The sequence below is a fragment of the Cetorhinus maximus genome, chromosome 9 (genome assembly GCF_964194155.1).
Source record: "Cetorhinus maximus chromosome 9, sCetMax3.hap1.1, whole genome shotgun sequence".
In the NCBI taxonomy this organism is placed as follows: Eukaryota; Metazoa; Chordata; class Chondrichthyes; order Lamniformes; family Cetorhinidae; genus Cetorhinus; species Cetorhinus maximus.
In genome coordinates this window covers 94,508,453-94,529,442 of record NC_135887.1, presented here as the reverse complement: position 1 = coordinate 94,529,442, position 20,990 = coordinate 94,508,453, and the positions used below count along the sequence as shown (strand labels likewise).

At 43.6% G+C, this 20,990-nt stretch overlaps 1 protein-coding gene across 1 annotated transcript in view; it reads left to right on the top strand.

Moving 5' to 3' along the window:
- The first annotated feature begins 3,729 nt into the window (after positions 1–3,729).
- otog (otogelin) overlaps positions 3,730–20,990 on the top strand; it is a 322,018-nt gene continuing 304,757 nt past the window's right edge. Inside the window, exons 1-5 of the mRNA XM_078549607.1 lie at positions 3,730–3,763; positions 4,142–4,240; positions 7,123–7,277; positions 12,050–12,171; positions 15,667–15,872. Coding sequence (XP_078405733.1) covers positions 3,730–3,763; positions 4,142–4,240; positions 7,123–7,277; positions 12,050–12,171; positions 15,667–15,872 — 616 coding nt within the window. The remainder of the gene's footprint in view (positions 3,764–4,141; positions 4,241–7,122; positions 7,278–12,049; positions 12,172–15,666; positions 15,873–20,990) is intronic.

Genomic DNA, 20,990 nt, shown 5'->3' with positions numbered 1-20,990 from the left:
GGAGACCCATCAGGGCTTCCTGGGGATGCGCTCAGACCAGCCAGCCCTCACATCAGCATTGACCTCAGCTGGTCAGTGCCAATGTGGGAGATGGCCTTGGCACCAAACTTCCCAGCTCGGTGCCCATCCATCCATGGTGAGCAGGGAGGTCAGAAGCGACCTCATGTCGGCGCAGTAACTGCCTGCCTTCTCTGAAGGCTCCTCTCAGGGCGCTCCGGATGAGGGTGGCAGCTCCTCCGCCCCTCTGCCAGTGATCATTGCATCCGATGATGCTGCGACAACTGGGGAGATGCCAGCTGTGGAACTGGCAGCTTCCTCCCAGACGAGGCCAGCACAGGCTCCACTGGCCAGAGAACGACCGCCAAGGTCATCGAGGCCAACAGGACAGCAGAGTGAGCAGGCTGTCTCAGGTGCCACTCCCAGCGAGGGGGCAGCACCATAATGTAGCACCCAAAAACGTGAATATAAGGCATCTTAGCAACACCACGTGTTTATCACTGGTGCTTTTTGTGTGGGCCTGCAATGAGGTCTTTATGAGTTGGTGTGATTTTTAACACCTTTGTCATTTTGTTTTCCTAAGTTCCTGTGGTTGTAATATTAAATTCAGACATGTCACCATGGCTGAGGGTGCCTCTTTTGTTCTGTAAGTGGGTGGTTTCCAAATATGTTATGAGTGATTTGTGGGATAGTCAGCTTTACTAACAAGGCCCTCAGTTAATGTTCCTATCCAGACAGATTTTGCACTTAGGTATCAAGTACGGAGCCTGCAGCCCAGGCTTGTCCTGGAGGTCCATATGAGGTGTGCTAGCTGATTAAAGCCTCCCCGGTGTCCCTGCCTCCCTGGAGTATGCCTGGGTCAGTGTCTACCCCCTCGGCATTTCCCTGTGTGTGCTCATCCTCGGACTCACTACTGGACTCATTGTGTGCAGCCGCAGCCACTGCATCTACGTCTTCATCATGCACAGCATCTCCCCTTTCCAGCGCAAGATTGTGGAGAGTGCAGCATGCAACCACTATCACCGACACACGATCTGGGGGGTACTGGAGTGCACCGCCTGAGCGGTCCAGACATCGGAAGCGCATCTTGAGAAGACCAATGGCTCTTTCCACCACAGCCCTTGTGGAGGGGTGGCTCCTATTGTACCGCTGATCAGCTTCTGTTCTTGGATGACGGAGAGGCATCATGAGCCACCTTCTGAGGGGATAGCCCTTGTCATCCAGCAGCCATCCGTCAAGCCGGGCTGCAGCACTGAATAACCCTGGCACCTGGGAGTGTCTGAGGATGTAGGTGTCGTGGGAGCTGCCTGGGTACCTTGCACAGACCTGTAGAATCAGCATCCTGTGATCACACACTACCTGCACGTTCACGGAGTGGAAGCCCTTCCTATTGATGAAGGCCCCAGGCTCACCTGCTAGCGCCTTGATGGCCACATGTGTGCAGTCTATTGCACTCTGGACGCAGGGGAAGCCAGCAATGGCCGCGAAGCCTCTGGCTCACTGTGTCTGGCTTGCCTGGTCCCAATGGTATTGGATGAAGGTCAATGCACGCCTGATCAGTAACCTGTTTGACACAAGTGTGGACAGCTGATTGGTAGACACCGCAAAAATCACTCACCGACCCCTGGGAGGAGCCAGAGGCATAGAAGTTGAGGACAGCTGTGACCTTTAGAGCCACTGGCATGGGGTGTCCACCCACACAGTTCGCGGAGATCTCAGGCCCAATCATCCGACAGATAGAGTTGACTGTCTCCCTTGAGAGACCGAGCCTCCTTCGGCACTACACCTCAGACATATTGAAGTAGCTGGTTCGCCACCTGTAAACCCTGGCAGCAGGATAGTGGCGTCTTCTGTGACCCCTTCCGCCTTGGGCTACTCTTGGCCCTGCACCCCTTATGCCTGTGCCTGTCCTCCCAAAGGTTGCTCCCTTGGGAGCTGAATGTACACTCGTGGCCTCCTCCCCCTTCTAACCCTCCCTTCCTCCTCAGAGAAGGTGCCTCCAGTGGAGATTTCAGCTCCCATTCCCAGGCTAAGGGCTGGCTTCCTGAAATCTGCAGGCCCAAAAAAGATTCCTCACTGCAGAGTGCTGACCTGAAGGTTAAGAGTCCAGAGCAAGCAGCTGGTCTTGAAGTGTTGCAGATCACACAGGCAAGTATCAGAAACTTTGAAAAATCAATATTTGACTGAGCACACTCGCGACCCCATTGAGCCCTCTTATCCTGCCCGTGGATGAGGTTTATACAAATGTGTCCTACCCGCCTGCCCGTTGCGCCCGTGCACCGACCCGAAGATCACACGGGCGCCGAAAAATCGCCATTGATTGGTGTCTCAAGGGCCTTAAGTGGCTCGTTAATTCATGGTGGGCGCGCATCGGATATCATCACGGGCCCGCCCAACGAAATATTGCGATGGCATGTGGTGACGTTGGGATGCTCGCCTGACGTCACTGCGCGTCATTTTATGCGTGGGCATGCGGGGCCTGCCCCCGCAAACCAACGGGAAAATTATGGCTTTAGTTAAAGAAATAGATTTAAGTAAGGATCTTAATGGAAGAGAGTGAAGTGAAGGAGTACATCAATTTAAACAGGAATATCCAGAATGTGGGCCAAAGGGACTAAATGGACGGCCACCAATGGTTGTGTAAGGAAGTTGGATACACAAGATACCAGACACAATGCAATGTTTTTTCGGGAGGGGTTTTGTGATGGCACTGGAGAATGTTATATAGAAAGGGAGGAGCAAAGCAATGAAAGGATTTAAGCATGAGGATGAACATCTTACATTTGAAATGTTTGGGTGCAGTAAGTTAATTTAGATCTGTGAGAAGGGGGTAATGGGCAAGTGGGACATGGTGAAAGATAGAATATGGATAGGAGGGTTTCAAATAATTAGAAGTCTATGATGAGTAGAGGGTGGGAGGGAGGCTGGCCAGCAAAGCATTAGAATAGTCAAGTTAGGAGTGACTCCAGTCGCTGAAGGTAAGCATGCAGGTGCAGCAGGAGGTAAAGAAAGCAAATGGTATGTTGGCCTTCATAGCCAGAGGATTCGAGTACAGGAATAGGGATGTCTTGCTGCAATTGTACAGGGCCTTGGTGAGACCACACCTGGAATATTGTGTGCAGTTTTGGTCTCCTTATCTGAGGAAGGATGTTCTTGCTATAGAGGGAGTGCAGTGAAAGTTTACCCAACTGATTCCTGGGATGGCGGGACTGACACATGAGGAGAGATTGAGTCGATTAGGATTATATTCGCTGGAGTTTAGAAGAATGAGGGGGGATCTCATAGAAACCTACAAAATTCTAACAGGACTAGACAGGGTAGATGCAGGAAGGGTGTTCCCGATGGTGGGGGAGTCCAGAACCAGGGGTCACAGTCTGAGGATATGGGGTAGACCATTTAGGACTGAGATGAGGAGAAATTTCTTCACCCAGAGAGTGGTGAGCCTGTGGAATTCATTACCACAGAAAGTAGTTGAGACCAAAACATTGTATGCTTTCAAGAGGGAGTTAGATATAGCTCTTGGGGCAAAAGGGATCAAAGGGTATGGGGAGAAAGCGGGAGCAGGCTGTTGAGTTGGATGATCAGCCATGATCATAATGAATGGCGGAGCAGGCTCAAAGAGCTGAATGGCCTACTCCTGCTCCTAGTTTCTATGTTTTTATGTTTCTATGACTCAAATTACAGCAATAAAAGGAATGAATGAGGGTTTCAGCAGAAGATGGGTTGCATTAGATGGCAAATTCAAATGATATTACAGAGGTGGAAGGTTGGCTTTGTGATAGAGATGAGATAGGAAGCTGCCCTCAGGGTCAAATATAACCAAGGTTATGGATGCATGTAAAATAACATACAAAACAATAAACATGCCTTCGACAGGGCTCTCATTAAATTAAACATTTAGTATGTGTTGAATATTATAGAGAAGTTTATTAAAACTGTAACCTTAATTATGCACTCTAAATATCTAAAGGAAATAAACTCAGGAATTTAAAGCAGCTCTTGCTTTTCTAGGCCTTAGTATACAGTGTTACAACATATCCATGCTTTGTGTCATTATTAATAAAGTATGCCACTATCATTTTTATACCATTGAATAATTCTGGCTAAATGCCAACCTTAATGAAATAAAATTTGTTCCTTTCAGCTCTATGCTCGCTGCCATGTCTACATGCAGGAATATGTGTAAACGTGGACAAGTGTGACTGCACTGAGTTTGAGGCAAATGGAACACGGTGTCAAACAGGTATAAATTTGGTAAAAGGGAAAATTCCAGTCATAATTTTAAAATCTATAATGCCTCATAATTAAAATTTGACATTTATAGATGTTCTTACTTACAGTAAGCTAATTACAAAATAATTCACATTTAAAAAGCAATTTGTTTCAGAGGTTTTTATTTGTTCAGATAAAACCAAGATATTTTAATCTCCATGATTTTTCTGACTTAAGCAACCATACATCATTAAGGCAATTTGCAAGTGTAGGTTGAAACAGAATTACTGTTTTACATTCAATGTATGTCCAATTTATTACACTGCTAGTATTGTTAATCTGAAATACATTGTGAAAAAATACAAATACAATGTCAAAATCATGGAAATGTTAAGGGTGAATGACACATATGATTGGCAATAGTATCGCGGATTACAAATCAATTTAAACAAAAATAAAATCAAAATGGGAAGACACAAGAACATAACTATAATTATCAAAGAAGTTCATCTTCTGGCAGCTGAAATGTTGCACAACTAACAGGCTTATTCCTCACAAAAAAGAGCAAAGCTTACACTACGAGTATGCCACAGATCATATGGTCGGCTCTAATGTAGAGATGAGATGTGTAACTTTGACTTTGGGTGATAGCGTAAAACAATCATTATCAGATTAGCTGCCACTTAAACATCTCTTCGGATTTGCATTTTCACTGACTTTAGCTTTGCAATGTAGCCTAACGTCAGAATTATCTTGAAAGGTGTAAACAAGAAAATTATGTTAATTGGTGACTTCAGTTAACTAAATATAAATTGGTGTGTGTGTGTGCGCGTGCGTACGGGTGTATCCCACTGTGTGTAGATTTTAAGAAAAACTGAAAGAGAGAAACAGTATTTGACACTTACCTCCTATTTCAAAGCCTGCTGAAGAATAGTATCTGAACTGTGTTTTCATAGTACACAAGTTTTATTGGGCCCCTATTGCTTGTGATGAGGCTTTGCTGTTTCAAGTTAGCATTTACCATCCAGCAATTGGTTCTGCAGGAAGCTGGAGTGTAATTTCCTATCAGAGCAGTTGACAAATGCAATGTCTGAAATAATGACATATTTACAGTATAAATTAGATTGAGGAAATACACTGCCTTAAAATATTGTTATAATCCCCATAGAGTCCAAAAACTTTTAAAAAAAGGATGAATTTCCCAGTGACCAACAGAAAGAGCCACAGGACAAGATAACATGTTTTAAGGCTTTTGGTGTAACAAACAAACTAAAATCAACATAGACTAAACATTACTTAACAGGCAACTAATACAGCAAATTAAAGATAAGGTACTTCCCCATTAACTAACTAACACAGCTGAAATAATTAATGATACTTTTTTTTACTTTACATGTGCTCCTAGCAGTTGTAAAGATTAAGTTCCAATTCAAACGCCTCCCAGCTTTTCAGCAGGCTCCTTTCTCCCAGCCATGTCAGGGCGAGTCTTCCAGTGTTCTTTGAAAGTTGTTCCACTCAGTCTTCTGAGTATCCCCGGGCTGACTTCCAACTGCAAGGCCAACTCTGACAATTTGTTGTTCCTTAAATCTCCACAATTTGAACAGAGAACCAATTTTTTTTACCAGTATCTGCTTGGTGACTAATACAAAAAAAAGTATTTTCCTCTGCTTTTCACAGCAGAAGCTTATTCTGTCTCCCTTTCTTGTTTCTGGGTCTGTATATCTCTGTATTGCTGGGCAGAATCTTGAGCTTGGTGGCAGGAAAGGCATTTAATTAGGCAGGATGGAAGCATACGTGAACCCTGCTGCCTTCCCCCCTCCACTAGAATTAAGTTCTGGGCGGGAAGGTCCATGGTCGGCCTTCCCGCCCCACCAATTAATGACCATTTGAGGACTCATCCTGCCACTATTAATATTAACCCAGCTGCAGGCGGGCCTGTTGCAATGCGGCGTGGACTGCAGCTAAAACCGTGTGGCCAGCTTGTCACCTCCTGAGGGAATTCCCCTACTTAGTGCCTGATCAAGGGACTGGAGAACAGAAAGGCGGGGGGGGGGGACGCTGAGAACCACCCCCTCTGTCCTTGCTGTCGATTCCTTGCATCCCTCTCCCTGTGATCCCCACCTCACAAACCTCCCCCACACATTACTTACCTGTGGTGATCCTAGGGCTCTGGTGCCTAATCTTCCGGCAGCAGCCACAGCCTCCACATTGGGCGCTGCTGAGCACAAGAGCTGCCAGCTCTCAGTCAGTGAGATCTCCTCCCACCTCTCCCGGTGTCTTGATTCCAGTGCAAGTCCTGCCTCTGGCCTCGCCACTGCCTGATTGGCTTGTGGTACGGTGGGCGAAGCCCCCAACCCCTCAACAAGATTCTGCCCTCTGTCCAGAAAACCAATTTCAACTCTTTTGTGTCCAGATGTGAAAACTGCCACTAGATTTTCTGCAGGTTTCGGTTACAGAGCATAGGGGCCAGGTTTTGTGCAGATTTTAGTATGACCATCTGCCCCCAATTAAGGCACTCTATTTCACCTTAAATGAAAGGAGAGAGTTTTAAAATGTAACCATCTTATAGACTCTCACATATTTATATCAATATGTAGTGCAAATTGCTGCCCAAGTATTCCAATTTATATAAAATGTTCCAGAGACAGTATAATGCTAATTTCTGATGGATCTCAGTGATAATGCATTTGCCTGAAATGGAAGCGATTGGAAATAGGTTTGGTCCATTTGAATTTTATGTACATTGGGAACAAATACATAAAAGCTTGGCATTTAATGGATTGGCAAATAAAATTTTTTTCCAAAATTGGTCATCAACAGAATTTGATCTATTTGGTATGAAAGTTGGTCAAAAGTGATTTAAATTACTTTATAAAAATTTAAAGAAACAGGTAACTTTTACCTATTTTTCAGTTCCCAATAGAGGTAACAGTCGTGATTTGATCTGTCGAACTTGGGGCCAGTACAACTATGAAACATTTGATGGACTTTACTATTATTACCCTGGAAACTGCACATACACACTAGTGAGGGAGTGTGAGCAAAGTCAGCAGAGCTTCTCAATTCAGGTAAGGGATTGAGATTAAAGCTAGCACGCTTTAAATTAATATCATAGTAGTCTTTTTTCATTCACTGTCTGGATGTGGTGACACTGGCATAGACACATTTTTATTTCCCATCCTTTAATTCCTATGAGAAGGTGGTGGGACTCCTCCTTGAACAGTTGCAGTCCTGTGCTGATTGTGCTGCACAATAGCAAAGATTTATAGGATTTTAATCTAGAAATGATGAAAGACTATGTCTGAGTCAGGATTGCGTGTGACTTTGAGAAAACTTGAGTTAGTGCATTCCCATTGTGTGGCTGCACTTGAACTTTTTCAACAGTACAGCTGGGAAGTACTATCAAAGGAAGCTTAGTGTGTTGTGCAGTGCACTCAGTAGCTAGTGAGTATTGAAGTCACTATACACCAATGATGAAAGATGTATATAGTGCCATTTTCTCTATGGTGAAAAACCTCTTGAGTATTGTTGCACTGCACCCATCCCACTGAGTGGTAAGTATTCTATCACACTTTGAATTGAGCCAATTAGATGCTGGGAAGTCTTAGAGCAGTGAGGAAGTGTGACAATCATCAGCGTATCCTATTTTCTGCCCTATTTTTGTAACCAAGTTGTTGAAATACTTGGTCCTGTTAAGTTTCTGGTCACTGGTATCCTGTATTAGAGTCTGTCTATCTGTGTGTTTGTCATGCCCGCTTCTCTGTCTCTCTCCCTCCACCATGCCATAATATGTTTCTCTTTTGCCCTGCTTTCCAGTGGTTCCTGGGAATTTTAGTTTAACAAATTAGATCTCTTCATTACGGCATTTTCTTTGTAGCGTATGGTTACATTGTGCTTCTGTATGTGCTGGCCTCCACCCACAAAAATACAAGACCCAAGTTGCAAACAAAAAGAAAAGATTCTATGTAACAGCAATACCTCATTGTACATAAAATGTGAGACTCACATGTACCAAAAAGGGAATCACTACTCACACCAAAACTGCAACCCTAAAACTGTGACCTCCCTATCTCGCTCAAACACCTTCCCACTACACCCATTCTGCTCCTCCTTTGAAGCCTGAAAACTTGGAAGTCCCCAGGCCTGGAAGATTGGAAAAGGCTGCTCTCGGATCAATGGATTTTCATTGATCAGATAACGTTATTTTCTTCAGCTATCCTTTATTTTCTTCACTTCAATTCATACTTGTGTGTCCAATGGGCTGGAAGACATAATTTTTCCAGATCAAGCTGAGACTTTTCCTCTCCTCCCAAACATGCTGACTCCTTGCTGGAGTATAGTCCCATGATTGTTGGTCATCCTCTAGTACCTTGTTCAGGTGCCATTATTTATCTGTGAGTTGTAAGCCTTGATGGTGGGTCTGAGCAGGCCATTAGGCTAGATTCAGGCTGTTGTAAGTCTGATTCTGTCCTTATCTGAGGTTACTGCACCCACACTTTCCTGTATAAACATCAGGAACAGGAATCCTGGCTGCTTATCTCTAAAGTACCGAGGCAATTTACATTGCATCTTTCGCCTACCACCTGAGCTAAAATCGACGTGTTTAGCATAAATTGAGATTAAAACTCATTTTCATATCTTTATGATGCAGCTACCCATTGGATTAACTGGGAGCTTGTTTTAATTATTTTAAATATACTGACATTTTCTAACATAAGACGGGTTTTTTTATCTACGTCTGTTCACAGTCCCCATCCTCTGATAATTATTTTATTGTATGGATATCAAACAACTGTTTATTATTGCACTTGATATTTGACACATGATTTTGGGGCCTCATAGATCCTGTGTCTGAACTTGCATTTGGAATTGGTTTTACACTATTTGTTTTTGCCAATGAATCTGGTGACCAACAGCACAAAGCCCATTTGTGTTGTATTTTACAGTAATCAATCTAATTTTGATCCAGCCAACAGAATTTCTATCAGTTAGGGAAATTTATAGAGCCATGTAATTAATTTTCATTGAGGCAGAGCCAATGCTGAGATATTTATCCATGGTTATTACAAATTGGTTACATACATAGGGCTGAAGTTTACGTGCCCCCGGCAGGTGTGTTTTCATGGGGGAGGGGAATATGTAAAATAAGGTAGGGGCCCACCCTGCTACTTTCTCTCCCACCCCCAAGTTCACTCCCATAATACGGGGGGGCTGCCAATTTCGACACCCACCCGCCATATTTAAATTAATAATCAAGGGTCAGTTAGGCTTATTATCAAGCCAATTGACCCTGATAATATACAGCCCACACCCAAAACAGCAGCCAGGCCAGAGCAGGCAGCACGATTTTTTCACTGAAATGTTTAACGGATGGGAAGTGGGGGGTAGTGTGTCGCTCCTCAGGGACTGCCCTTTACCGATTGCGGGGCAGCCCCACCCCCACAAAGGTCGAACATTCCCTTCTTTCCTACCCACTTCCTCCCTAAACCCACTCCCTGTCCCCCGCCCCTCTTCCTAACCAACCCAAAAGCTCCCAGCCAAGACCCCAGACTTAACTGCTCTGAAGATCCAAGGGACTTGGTCTTCTCCCTTTGCAGTGCTGGCAGTGGCCACCGATGACTTCCTGGTGCTGCCAGGACTGATGGAGTTGCTGGCTAATCCAATTGGCCAGCAGCTCCAGAGGGTGGCACTTCCTCCCCAGTTGGGGGCGGAAGTTCCACTCAGCCCTCGTTAATTCACCTGCAGCACTTTACGACTGCTGGGTGGGTTGACATGGAGCATGTCAGCTCCACGCTGGTGCTATTTCTGGCGGTGGGGTGGGGGAGATGCTGTGTTGCCTCTGCCCCCACCGTATTATTCCGCCTATGAGAACAATAAGCTGAATTGCAGGAAGGACCTTAATGTGCCAATTTTCGATTAAGTGTCAACTGTTGCTTACAATGCAGTTTGCACTCTGAAAAAGCAGTGTGGAAAGATATGGGGCAGAATTTTGCCGTCTGCTTGCCGACACGTAAAATGACGTGGGATGATGTCGGGCGGAACCCGCAACGTCATCCCGCCCCATTTAAATTTTCAGGAACGCAGGGACACAGTAAAATCAGCGGCGGGTCCACTGACATGTCAATGGCCAATTGAGGCCATTGACAGGATCATTTAAATAATTAAAGGACCTGCCCATCCAACCTTAAGGTTGGCGGGCAGGCCAGGAGCCCCGGCAGCAAATAGAAAAAACATGAAACCTCATCCACCGGCGGGATGAGGTTTCACGCAGGGTTTTTAAAAGTTTAATAAAGTTATAGTGTAAATTATGAACATGTCCCATCTCATGTGACATTGTCACATGAGGGGAACATGTTAGGGAATTTTTTTTTTCTATTTGTAATCTTTTTCAAAGTGGAAGCGATCTCCCTGAGGCAAAGTGCAGCCTCAGGGAGATGTGCACTCTTTTGTGCGCATGTGCGAAAGAGCTCACTCTCGCTTTTGGGGAATCCCCCCCCGCCCGCACAGGAAGCGCACAGCGCTTCCCACTGGATGTCACGCTGGGCGGGCCTTAATTGGCCCGCCCATGTAAAATGGTGGTGCGGCCCACTTCTCCGGCGGGGATCGGCTTCCCACCCGCCGGAGATTGGGTCGGGCCCGCCCGCCTGACAGGCAGAAAATTCTGCCCATGTTCTCAAAGGGAAAATTTGGTTAACAGCAAATTTGTTGTTCAAAGGCTGCAATTAATCCTAAGGGTTTTTTTTTTATCATTCACAATTTTCATTTGTCCTTTGAAACATTGTATAAAGGTCAAATAAAATTTCTCTGAGTTTATAATTGCCATCAGATTTTAAAAACTAACAAATAAATAAAATTGTTCCTGCAACCTTGCTTCTCATGGCTGCACAGACTCACTTCAATGCACCAGAGCAGGCCGTGCCACAAGATACTATTGCACGGCATGCTTCAATGATATGTACACGACATCTACACACAAATTTCTCCTCCTGAGATTCTTGGATAGAGTAGTTAAACACGGCAAATGCAAATCAATTTTGCTTAATGAAACCTTTTGATATTGGCTGAACAAAATGAGCAATAAAATTGAATTAAACTGAAATTGCAAATTGTTTGAGGTTTCCTTTCTTATTTTTTATAGGAGCTATTCCATAAATCATTGTCAATAAGCATTTGACATAACATTTCACACATGATGTTAAATAGCTAGGAAATGTATATCAAAACAGTGCCATTAGATTAATGAAAATAAGAGAGATTTATCAATGTTATCAACAGTCAGTGGTTTTGAAACACACTCCTATATATCAGGCTCATTCATTATAATTAAACAACATTTAAAATGGTTAGTTGAAATAATCTGGATGAATAGAAATGAACACTCCCCACTTTTGTGCTGACTGGCAAAAGACTGTTGTTGCATAAAAGTCATGTTCACGGACAATCTTACATTCATCGACTGTTGACTACCTGACAAATACATCCTTGTTCATAAAGATATTGTCTATCAGCATGACAGGTGCATTTAATAGACTTTTGTGATTATGCCCTTTAGAGCAACGACCAGCTGATTGAATAGAAGGTATTTTTGTGTTCTGGAATGATCTTCATTATGGAGTTACTAGACTGAGACTGATAGAACTTCATTTATTTGAGATATTTAATCCATAGTCTGTAAGGGAGAAAAAAAATCATCTCCTTTCCCATGGTTGGATTTATACTTAGGTTTCCAGAGGAAGTGAAGGGTGACCACTATGTGTAATTTTGCTGCGGTACTGTTAAATTAAGATTATTTCTAAATCTATGTCTTTGACCTGTGTATATCATATTTCCTGTTCTGCAGGTACACAATGACCCAACATGTCAATCTTCTCCATATTCTTGTCAGCGATCGGTCAGTTTATTCTTTACATATGAAGGGGAAATTATTCTACAAAGCTATGAAGTCATCCACCATGGGCAAAGGTAATTATTTTTCCTCTGATAAATGTCAGATCCTTCTGGCTAATTAAGGTTGTGGCAAAAAAAACTTGTGTTGGCGATTTATTTAGATAGAAATACTTCTTTCAATTACAATCTAATATCAATCTCAATAATCACTGAATCATTTGGACTGCAACCCATATTAAGGAGACTATCTCAACACAATCTAAAGTTGCTTTTTATAAACAGGTTTTTCTGTACCACATTTCTAAATACATTAGGCATGTCAAACTGTTAAGTGTTAAGAGGGATTCAGTGATACAGGCAAAAATGGAGCTGGATTTTTACATTCCCGTGATCCTCTATGTAGGTGGCAAAGATGTCTGACTTCAATAAATTCAGCTTTGTATAATAATTTGAATGTGTTCTTTGCATGTTTTCTACAAACCCAAGAAGTAAAATGAATGTTAGGAGATAAAGAACCATGACAGTATTAATTTTCAAAGGACTGCCGCTATAATATAGCTGGTTGCTTTTGCTGCTTTGAAGAGAATTTATGAAGATTGCCAAGGGCATGTGGGCAGTGTTGCCCCCTTGATGATGACAGTTTGGATGTTTTGCTAGAGGATGTGCAGCTGAGAAATGTAGACATATTTTGGTTGGAGCCTCAATGTGGAGCAAGCATGGCAAGAAGTGGTTCATTGAGTGATTGCCACCTCCCATGTTCATAGGTGTGGGAACAATTGAGGAAGCAATTCCCAGGCTTGAGGAAGAATGCCAAGGTAAGGGTGTCCACAGCTTGGCATCTCAAATTGCCTGTGCCTATAGAATGCATGCCACAGTTAACTGCAAGCTGAACATCAGCATTGGCAAATGATCAGAGAAACAGAAGTATTACTTTTCACAGCTTTCGCACTTGCATTTACATGTCCATAAACTTCTAGCCTAAATGTTGTGACCGGCATTTCAAATGCTTTAAATGCCACAGATAACTGCTGTATTTGTGCCACCTAATCTAAATTCCCCTGAAAATACTTGCGTGCTGTACAATCGTCCATCTGCACAGGATGGATTATGGACTGACTCTCTATATGTTCTCCTCAGTGCTAAAAATAAATTACTTAGTGCTGCTTTGTCACAGCATGCACTGGGGACTTTCACTTTGGACCCCACCAGAGAATGTGAGGTCAGGAGGGGGTCACATCATTTGTATTTTTTCAATGAGGATTTCTTGTGCACCCATCAAAGGAGAGGCTCAGGAAATGTGGCACTGAAAGATAAGGGTTGGGGGAGGTGGAGGGTAGTCACTGCCAGTCCTCCATCCGCCAAGAAGCACAGAAAGTAAATCTAATTGTCCAATTGATAAAATTGTCAATCCAGACAATCACATCCCTAATTTTCAGATTCGTCCAGGCGTGAAGTCAGCCCCTTCTTCAAACTCACTCATTAATGCACAAGTTGATTTGCTCAATGGCAGCAAGCCAATCAATGCGTTATCATTCAATTTCCTGCAAGCATCTCAAGATGACGTACTTGCCTGCAGAGAAGAGCAGGCCGCTATGTCCTTTCACAAGCATTCATTACTCTAAGACAGTAGCACTTTTATTATAAACTTGTGTTTATCTTTATAAACATGGATTATTTATAACAGGCTAAGTCCATGCTTGCTATAAATTGTAAAATCATATCACTGTTATAAAAATGATGTTCTTGATCATGCTGTTTTCCTATTTTCATAATTTAAAAAATCCTTGTCAGATAAGGCTTCTTTTTTGCATCAGTTTACTGAAATTTTAATTGATGTGACAAATATCATCAATGATGGCTTCAAAACATCTGGTCACATAAAACTTGAATGCTGTGGTAATCTTCATATCCACAGAACAGCACTAGAGAAATTTAATCAGCAATGCATCTGCCACATTCTCTGGATTCAAAGGGAAGACAGTCAAACAAATGCTAGTGTCCTCTTAAAGCCAGGTTCACAAACATTCAGGCAAAACTCATTAAAATCAACTTCAATAGACTAGTCACTGTGTCCACATGGTGGAAAAACTTCACCCACCAGGTCCTGTTTTCTCAACTCTGAAATAGCCAACATTTCAGGGCAAAATGCTTCAGACACATTCTAAAGCTCTCTTTCAAGTATGGCAGCATTGACCTTAATGACTAGGAAGGGCTTGTACCAATCGCTCAGAATGAAAACAAATTGACCATCAAGCTGCATTATGCTTCGAATCCCAATCCTGAGTGATGAGGCAGAGCAATGGCAGACAAGGAAAGAAAAGGAAGCAAATCCTGCACAATGGATCCCACTACCCTGTCTCATGTGCCCAAAGATCTGCGGTCAAGAAGCAGCCTCCTCAGTCACATGAAGAGTCATGGCAGACACTCACAACCCAAGTAAATGTCTTCCTCAACTCAAGAGACAGCTGCTGTCACTGATGGCCCAAGGGCAGAGCGTGGTGGATGGTCATCCTGGTGGATCTTATCTGAAGGTCAGCATAATGCCATGACAGTCTTCCTCACAAAACATAAACAGACCTTTTAAGTCTTCCCTAAGAAGGCATATTTACATATGAAAACATAATTACTGAAGCATGACCAGGAGTTTGAGGTATGTTTGCACTCTCATTTGTTCCCTCTGCGTGTGCACCTGTTCACCTCCAGATTCATCACTTGTTATCGGAATTCTAATGCTGAATGTTGTAGTTGGTGTAAATAAGGCAGCAAGGCTGCTGAGGGACAATGTATAGGGAGACAGAATCATCAAATACAGAAGTATCAGAAGAAGTACTAGTAGCAAGTTCTAATATTGTTCACCTGTGTGAAAAAGCACTTTAACTTATCAATTGAGCCTTTAAACATGAAACTTTTAAAGGTCAGAGCAAGAAATTGCAAGCAATGTAGGAAAAATTGTAGATTTTACCTTCTGTTACAGACAGGAAGGGGTTTAATTTAGAACAGCCCTGATGGGCAGCGAAAAATAACTTTAAATTAATTGATTAAGGGCCTTAATAGACTTCTTAATTGTCAGCTGGCGCACTGCTGACTCTCACCTACACCCGTCAACCGAAATATCATGCGAGTCCATAATGACATCGGGACACTCGCCTAACGTCACCGCACGCTATTTTATGCCTTGGGTTGGGCACGCGCCCTCCGCGGGACTAAAATCCTGCCCCAAGGGTGAAGATGGCCTGCAATTTTCTTACCATCCCTGTGGCAACCACTTTTCCTTGATTTACCCTCTCAATTGGATGGCCAGGATGAAATCTAAGCCTCACCAAATTGGAAATTTTGCGTGTGAACTTATGTCCTAACTATTTCATACCTTCATTCATAGCTATTGTTAAAATTATATAGGATGCTTATGAGCATCACTATTTATTCGGAGTCATAAACAAAGTTATATATGCCCTGTTAAGTTAGTGTGATGCTATCACAATAACACAATATTGGTTCTGTTTTAACAACACTGGGCTATCTATCTTTTAAAAATGTGTAAATTCAAATTTTCCTACTTCTGTTCCCCAGTGTTCAGCTGCCATACATTATTGGAAACCTAAAGTTTGAACAAATAGCTGGATACATACTGGTTCGACATCACCATGGATTTTCTATGGCATGGGATGGTAGCTCAGGAGTCTACATAAAGATGAATGTGGATTATGTTGGAAAAATATGTGGACTATGTGGCAACTTTAATGGAAATATGCATGATGACTTATACACTAGTTATGGTAAGTAATAGAAAATGTTAGATCAAGGAAACATGAATATGGTAATTTGATTTAGCTGTGTACGATATAATCTTGGACAAATCACAGAATCACAGTGCAGAAGAGGCCCTTCGGCCCATCGAGTCTGCACCGACATGTGAGAAACACCTGACCTACCTACCTAATCCCATTTACCAGCACTTGGCCCATAGCCTTGAATGTTATGATGTGCCAAGTGCTCATCCAGGTACTTTTTAAAGGATGTGAGGCAACCCACCTCCACCACCCTCCCAGGCAGTGCATTCCAGACCATCACCACCCTCTGGGTAAAAAAGCGTTTCCTCACATCCCCCCTAAACCTCCTGCCCCTCACCTTGAAATTATGCCCCCTTGTGACTGACCCTTCAAGTAAGGGGAACAGCTGCTCCCTATTCACCTTGTCCATGCCCCTCATAATCTTGTATACCTCGATCAGGTCGCCCCTCAGTCTTCTCTGCTCCAACGAAAACAACCCAAGTCTATTCAACCTCTCTTCATAACTTAAATGTTTCATCCCAGGCAACATCCTGGTGAATCTCCTCTGCAGCCCCTCCAGTGCAATCACATCCCTCCTACAATGTGGTGACCCGAACTGCACACAGTACTCCAGCTGTGGCCTCACCAAGGTTCTATACAACTCCAACATGACCTCCCTACTTTTGTAATCTATGCCTCGATTGATAAAGGCAAGTGTCCCATATGCCTTTTTCACCACCCCACAAACATGCCCCCTTGCCTTCAGAGATTTATAAACACACAGGCCAAGGTCTCTTTGTTCCTCAGAACTTCCTAGTGCCATGCCGCTCATTGAATACTTCCTTGTCAAATTACTCCTTCTAAAGTGTATCACCCACACTTTTCAGGGTTAAATTCCATTTGCCACTAATCTGCCCATTTGACCATCCCGTCTATATCTTCCTATAGCCCAAGACACTCAAACCCACTGTTAACCACCCGGCCAATTTTTGTGTCATCCACAAATTTACTAATCCTACCCCCCACATAGTCATCTATGCCGTTTATATAAATGACAAATAATAGGGAACTGAGCACAGATACCTGTGGTACGCCACTGGACACTGGCTTCCAGTCACTAAAGCATCCTTCTGTCATCACCCTCTGCCTCCTACAACTAAGCCAATTTTGGATCCACCTTATCAAATTACCCTGTATCCCATGTGCCTTTGCCTTCTTTATAAGTCTCCCATGTGGGACCTTGTCAAAGGCTTTGCTGAAGTCCATATAAACTACATCAACTACACTACCCTCATCTACACACCTGGTCACCTCCTCAAAAACTTCAATCAAATTTGTTAGGCATGACCTCCCTCTGACAAATCCATGCTAACTATCCCTGATCAAACCTTGCCTCTCCAAGTGGAGATAGATACTCTCCTTCAGAAATTTCTCCAATCATTTCCCTACCACTGATGTGAGACTCACTGGCCTGTAGTTCCCTGGCTTATCTCTACAACCCTTCTTAAATAGCGGAACCACATTAGCTGTTCTCCAGTCCTCTGGCACCTCTCCCGTGGACAGAGAGGAATTAAAAATTTGGGTCAGAGCCCCTGCGATCTCCTCCCTTGCCTCCCTCAGCAGCCTGGGACACAAATTATCCGGACCTGGAGATTTGTCCACTTTTAAGCCTGCCAACACCTATACCTTGTCACTCCCTATATCAATTTGCTTAAGAACCTCACAGTCTCTCTCCCCGAGTTCGATACCTTCACCCTTATTCTCTTGGGTGAAGACAGATGCGAAGTATTCATTCAACACTCTAGCAATGTCCTCTGGCTCCACCCATAGATTGCCCCCTTGGTCCCTTATGGGCCTTACTCTTTCCCTGGTTATCCACTTCCCATTGATATACTTATAGAATATCTTGGGATTTTCCCTGCTTTTACCAGCCAGAGCTTTCTCATATCCCCTCTTTGCTCTCCTAATTGCTTTCTTAAGCTCCACTCTGCACTGTCTGTACTCCACTAATGCCTCTGCTGATTTGCTTCCCTTGTACCTGCTAAAAGCCTCTCTTTTCCTTCTCATCGTAACCTGAATATCTCTGGTCATCCATGGTTCTCTGGGCTTGTTACTCCTTCCTATCACCCTAGAGGGAACATGTTGAGCCTGTACCCTCCCCATTTCCTTTTTGATCACCCCTCACTGTTCCTCTGTAGGTTTCCCCACAAGTAACTGTTCCCAGTTTACCTTGGCCAGATCCTGCCTTATTTTACTAAAATCCACTCTCCCCCAATCCAAAACAAATGTTAGATATCTCAACATAGGTACTGATACCTTCTATCCCATGATGTGCAAAAGCATGTTTTTTTTGGTACGCTGTCATTCAAATCTCCTCTGTCGGCATCCAACAAATGCTAAAGTCATTTCTATTGGGTATATCAAAAGGTCCTTATTTTAAAAAAACGTGGAGTGGTGAGCTAATTTATCATAGCCCTGTTCCTGACCTGTGCTCTTTTTTACTGCGGCTTCTCATTGGGAGCTCCTGATCGTGCAGTTGTCTCTTTAAACATTTTCTCCACTATCCTCCTTCACAGAGTAAAAGAAATGCAATGCAGCAAGAAGTAGAGGCTCATCCCATAATTTTAACTGTGTAATGGCAATGTATAGCACAGAAGTAGCTTTTTCCTCCAGAGAAACTGAGCAGAATATAATCTGAAGTTTTTAGTTTTTAAAAAGTACACTGGAAGGAATCTTCCATTCTTGGTAGGTGTCTTGCTCACTGACTGAAAAAGTGACGAGGCACTCGCACTGACTCTGAGGAGGAAGGCCCATCGTATCTTCTGCCCATCAGGCAGTTAAGTTGACAGCAGCGGGCCTTCATCCAGACTGGGGACTCTGGAAGACAACCTCTTGCCCACCAAGAGCTGCTGGCTAATCAGAGGTGGGCAACTCTTGCACACAGCTGTGCCATGGAGCAGGCATTGGCTGCTGCCAGAACAATATCGCCCGCAGTCCCAGGATCGCGGAGCGACCCAAGAAGAAGGTAAGTGCAGATGGGGGTGCTCATGGAGTGGGGGCTCTGGGAGGAGGGGGCCCATGGGGATTGTCAGCAACCACCTTTCTGCCCATGTCCTTGTCCTCGATCATGCATTAGTGTAGATCAGTGGCCCCCTATTCCAGCTGACATGCAGCCTGCACAGTTTTACCAGTTATGCAGACTGCATGTCGGCAGGCTTGCCTGGAGCTGACAAGCTTGCAGTGGAGGTGGGAAGAGGCCCTTATGTGGTCATTAATTGGCCACAAATGGGGCTCAAGTGGAGGGGTGGGGGGGGGGTCTACCACCTAGAACTTATTTCCAATGGGGGCAGGAAGCCGTCGGGTATCGGTCCTGAAGCCAACCCGCTGACTTCTCAGGCTCGCCCACCTCCTTCTTCGCTTCCTACTGGGAGAAGAAGATTCCAGCCACTACTGATGTGCAATATCTGAGGGACTGTGATTACATTTCCCATGTTTCACTTCTTCAGTTATTTTTCTTCCATTATGAATAATAGGACTAATAAATAACAATGAAAAGAAGGGACAAAGTTTTGTTACAGCTGTACAAAGCCCTGGTTAAACTAATGCACTGTTCCATACACTGCACCTTAGAAGCGATGTATTGGCCTTGGAAGCACTGCAGAGAACACTTAGTTAGTTTAACACACTGTGGCATTTCCCCCATGCCCACAATCTGTAAACCTGAGGTCATCCAAAACTCTGTTGCCCATCTCTTAACTCACACAAAGCCCTGATCACCACTACTCAAGCAATGTCTCAACTCTAAAATTCTTATCCTTGTTTTTAAAGCTCTCAATGACTTTGACTCCTCCCTATCATTGCAATTTCCTCCAGCTCTATAACCCTTCAAGCTATCTGTGCACTCCTCTAATACTGACTTTCTGAGCATCCCCAATTTTAATTGTTCCATCAATGGCAGCTGTGTCTACTGCGGTCAAGGTCCTAAACTCTGGAAATCTTTCCCTAAACCTCTGCATCTCTCTACCTCTCCTTCCTCCTTTACCTTATCTCTTTGACTAGACTTTTGGTCATCTGCTGTAAAATCTCCTTGTGTGTCACAGTGTCAAATTTTGTTTAATAGTGACCCCCTGTCAAGTGCCTTGAAACATTTCACTACATTACAGGCACTATGTAAATGCAAATTGTTATTATGTCTCTTGTCCTAGACTCTTGCACCAGTGGAAAGGGTTTCTCTCAATCTATCCTATCAATTTCTTACAAAATCCTAAAAACCTCAATCAAATTGCCCCCTAACCTTCTATTCAAGTAACGTAAACCCAGTTTATATAATCTCTCCTCCTAATCTAACCTTTGGAGCCTTGGTAACAGTCTGGTGAACGTTTGCTTCACTTCTTCCAAGACTAATATATACCTTCTGAAGTGTGGTTCCCAGAACTAACATTAGACTGTCCAAGTCTTTGTATAGCTGTAGCAAAACCTTCTCCCCTTTCCATTCCAGCTCTCTAGTTATAAAGGTTAGAATTCTATTAGCCTTGATAACAATTTTTTGTACCTCTTGCATTTTAGTGATGTATGTTTGGATCCCCAAATCCCTTTGTTTACCACTGTTCCTAGCTTTTCACGGGTAAATCAGAAGCCCACCTGCCATTTTGAAATGACTAAGAACGAGCTTGTTATTGACTCAATTGACTGCAATTTTTCATTGCCCACTGCATTTTTCGAGAGTCGGATGTGAAATCCTTTGAGTATTTTACGCAGCTATGATGAGGTGGCACAGAGGTGGAAGAAACTCGCCTGCCATAATGTAGCAGCAGATTCTGCTGGGGAAGGTGGCAGCATCTGTATATTTTTAAACCCATTTTAAAAACTTTTTGGAGCTTGCCATAACAAATAAAGCAAGATTGAGAGAATGGGGACCTTTAAATTGGCAGCTATGACTAACTTTCTGTTAATGGTATAAACCCACCCCTTCACATGACATCCCTGCATAGTCTTCCAATTGGGAGTGGAGCCCCCTTTTGCACTTCCCATTGGACTGCCACTAGCTGGCCATCCGATGATGCTTGATTCAATGAGTTGATACAGTGGGGGCATGAGCGACTAGACCGCTCACTTTCCATTCTG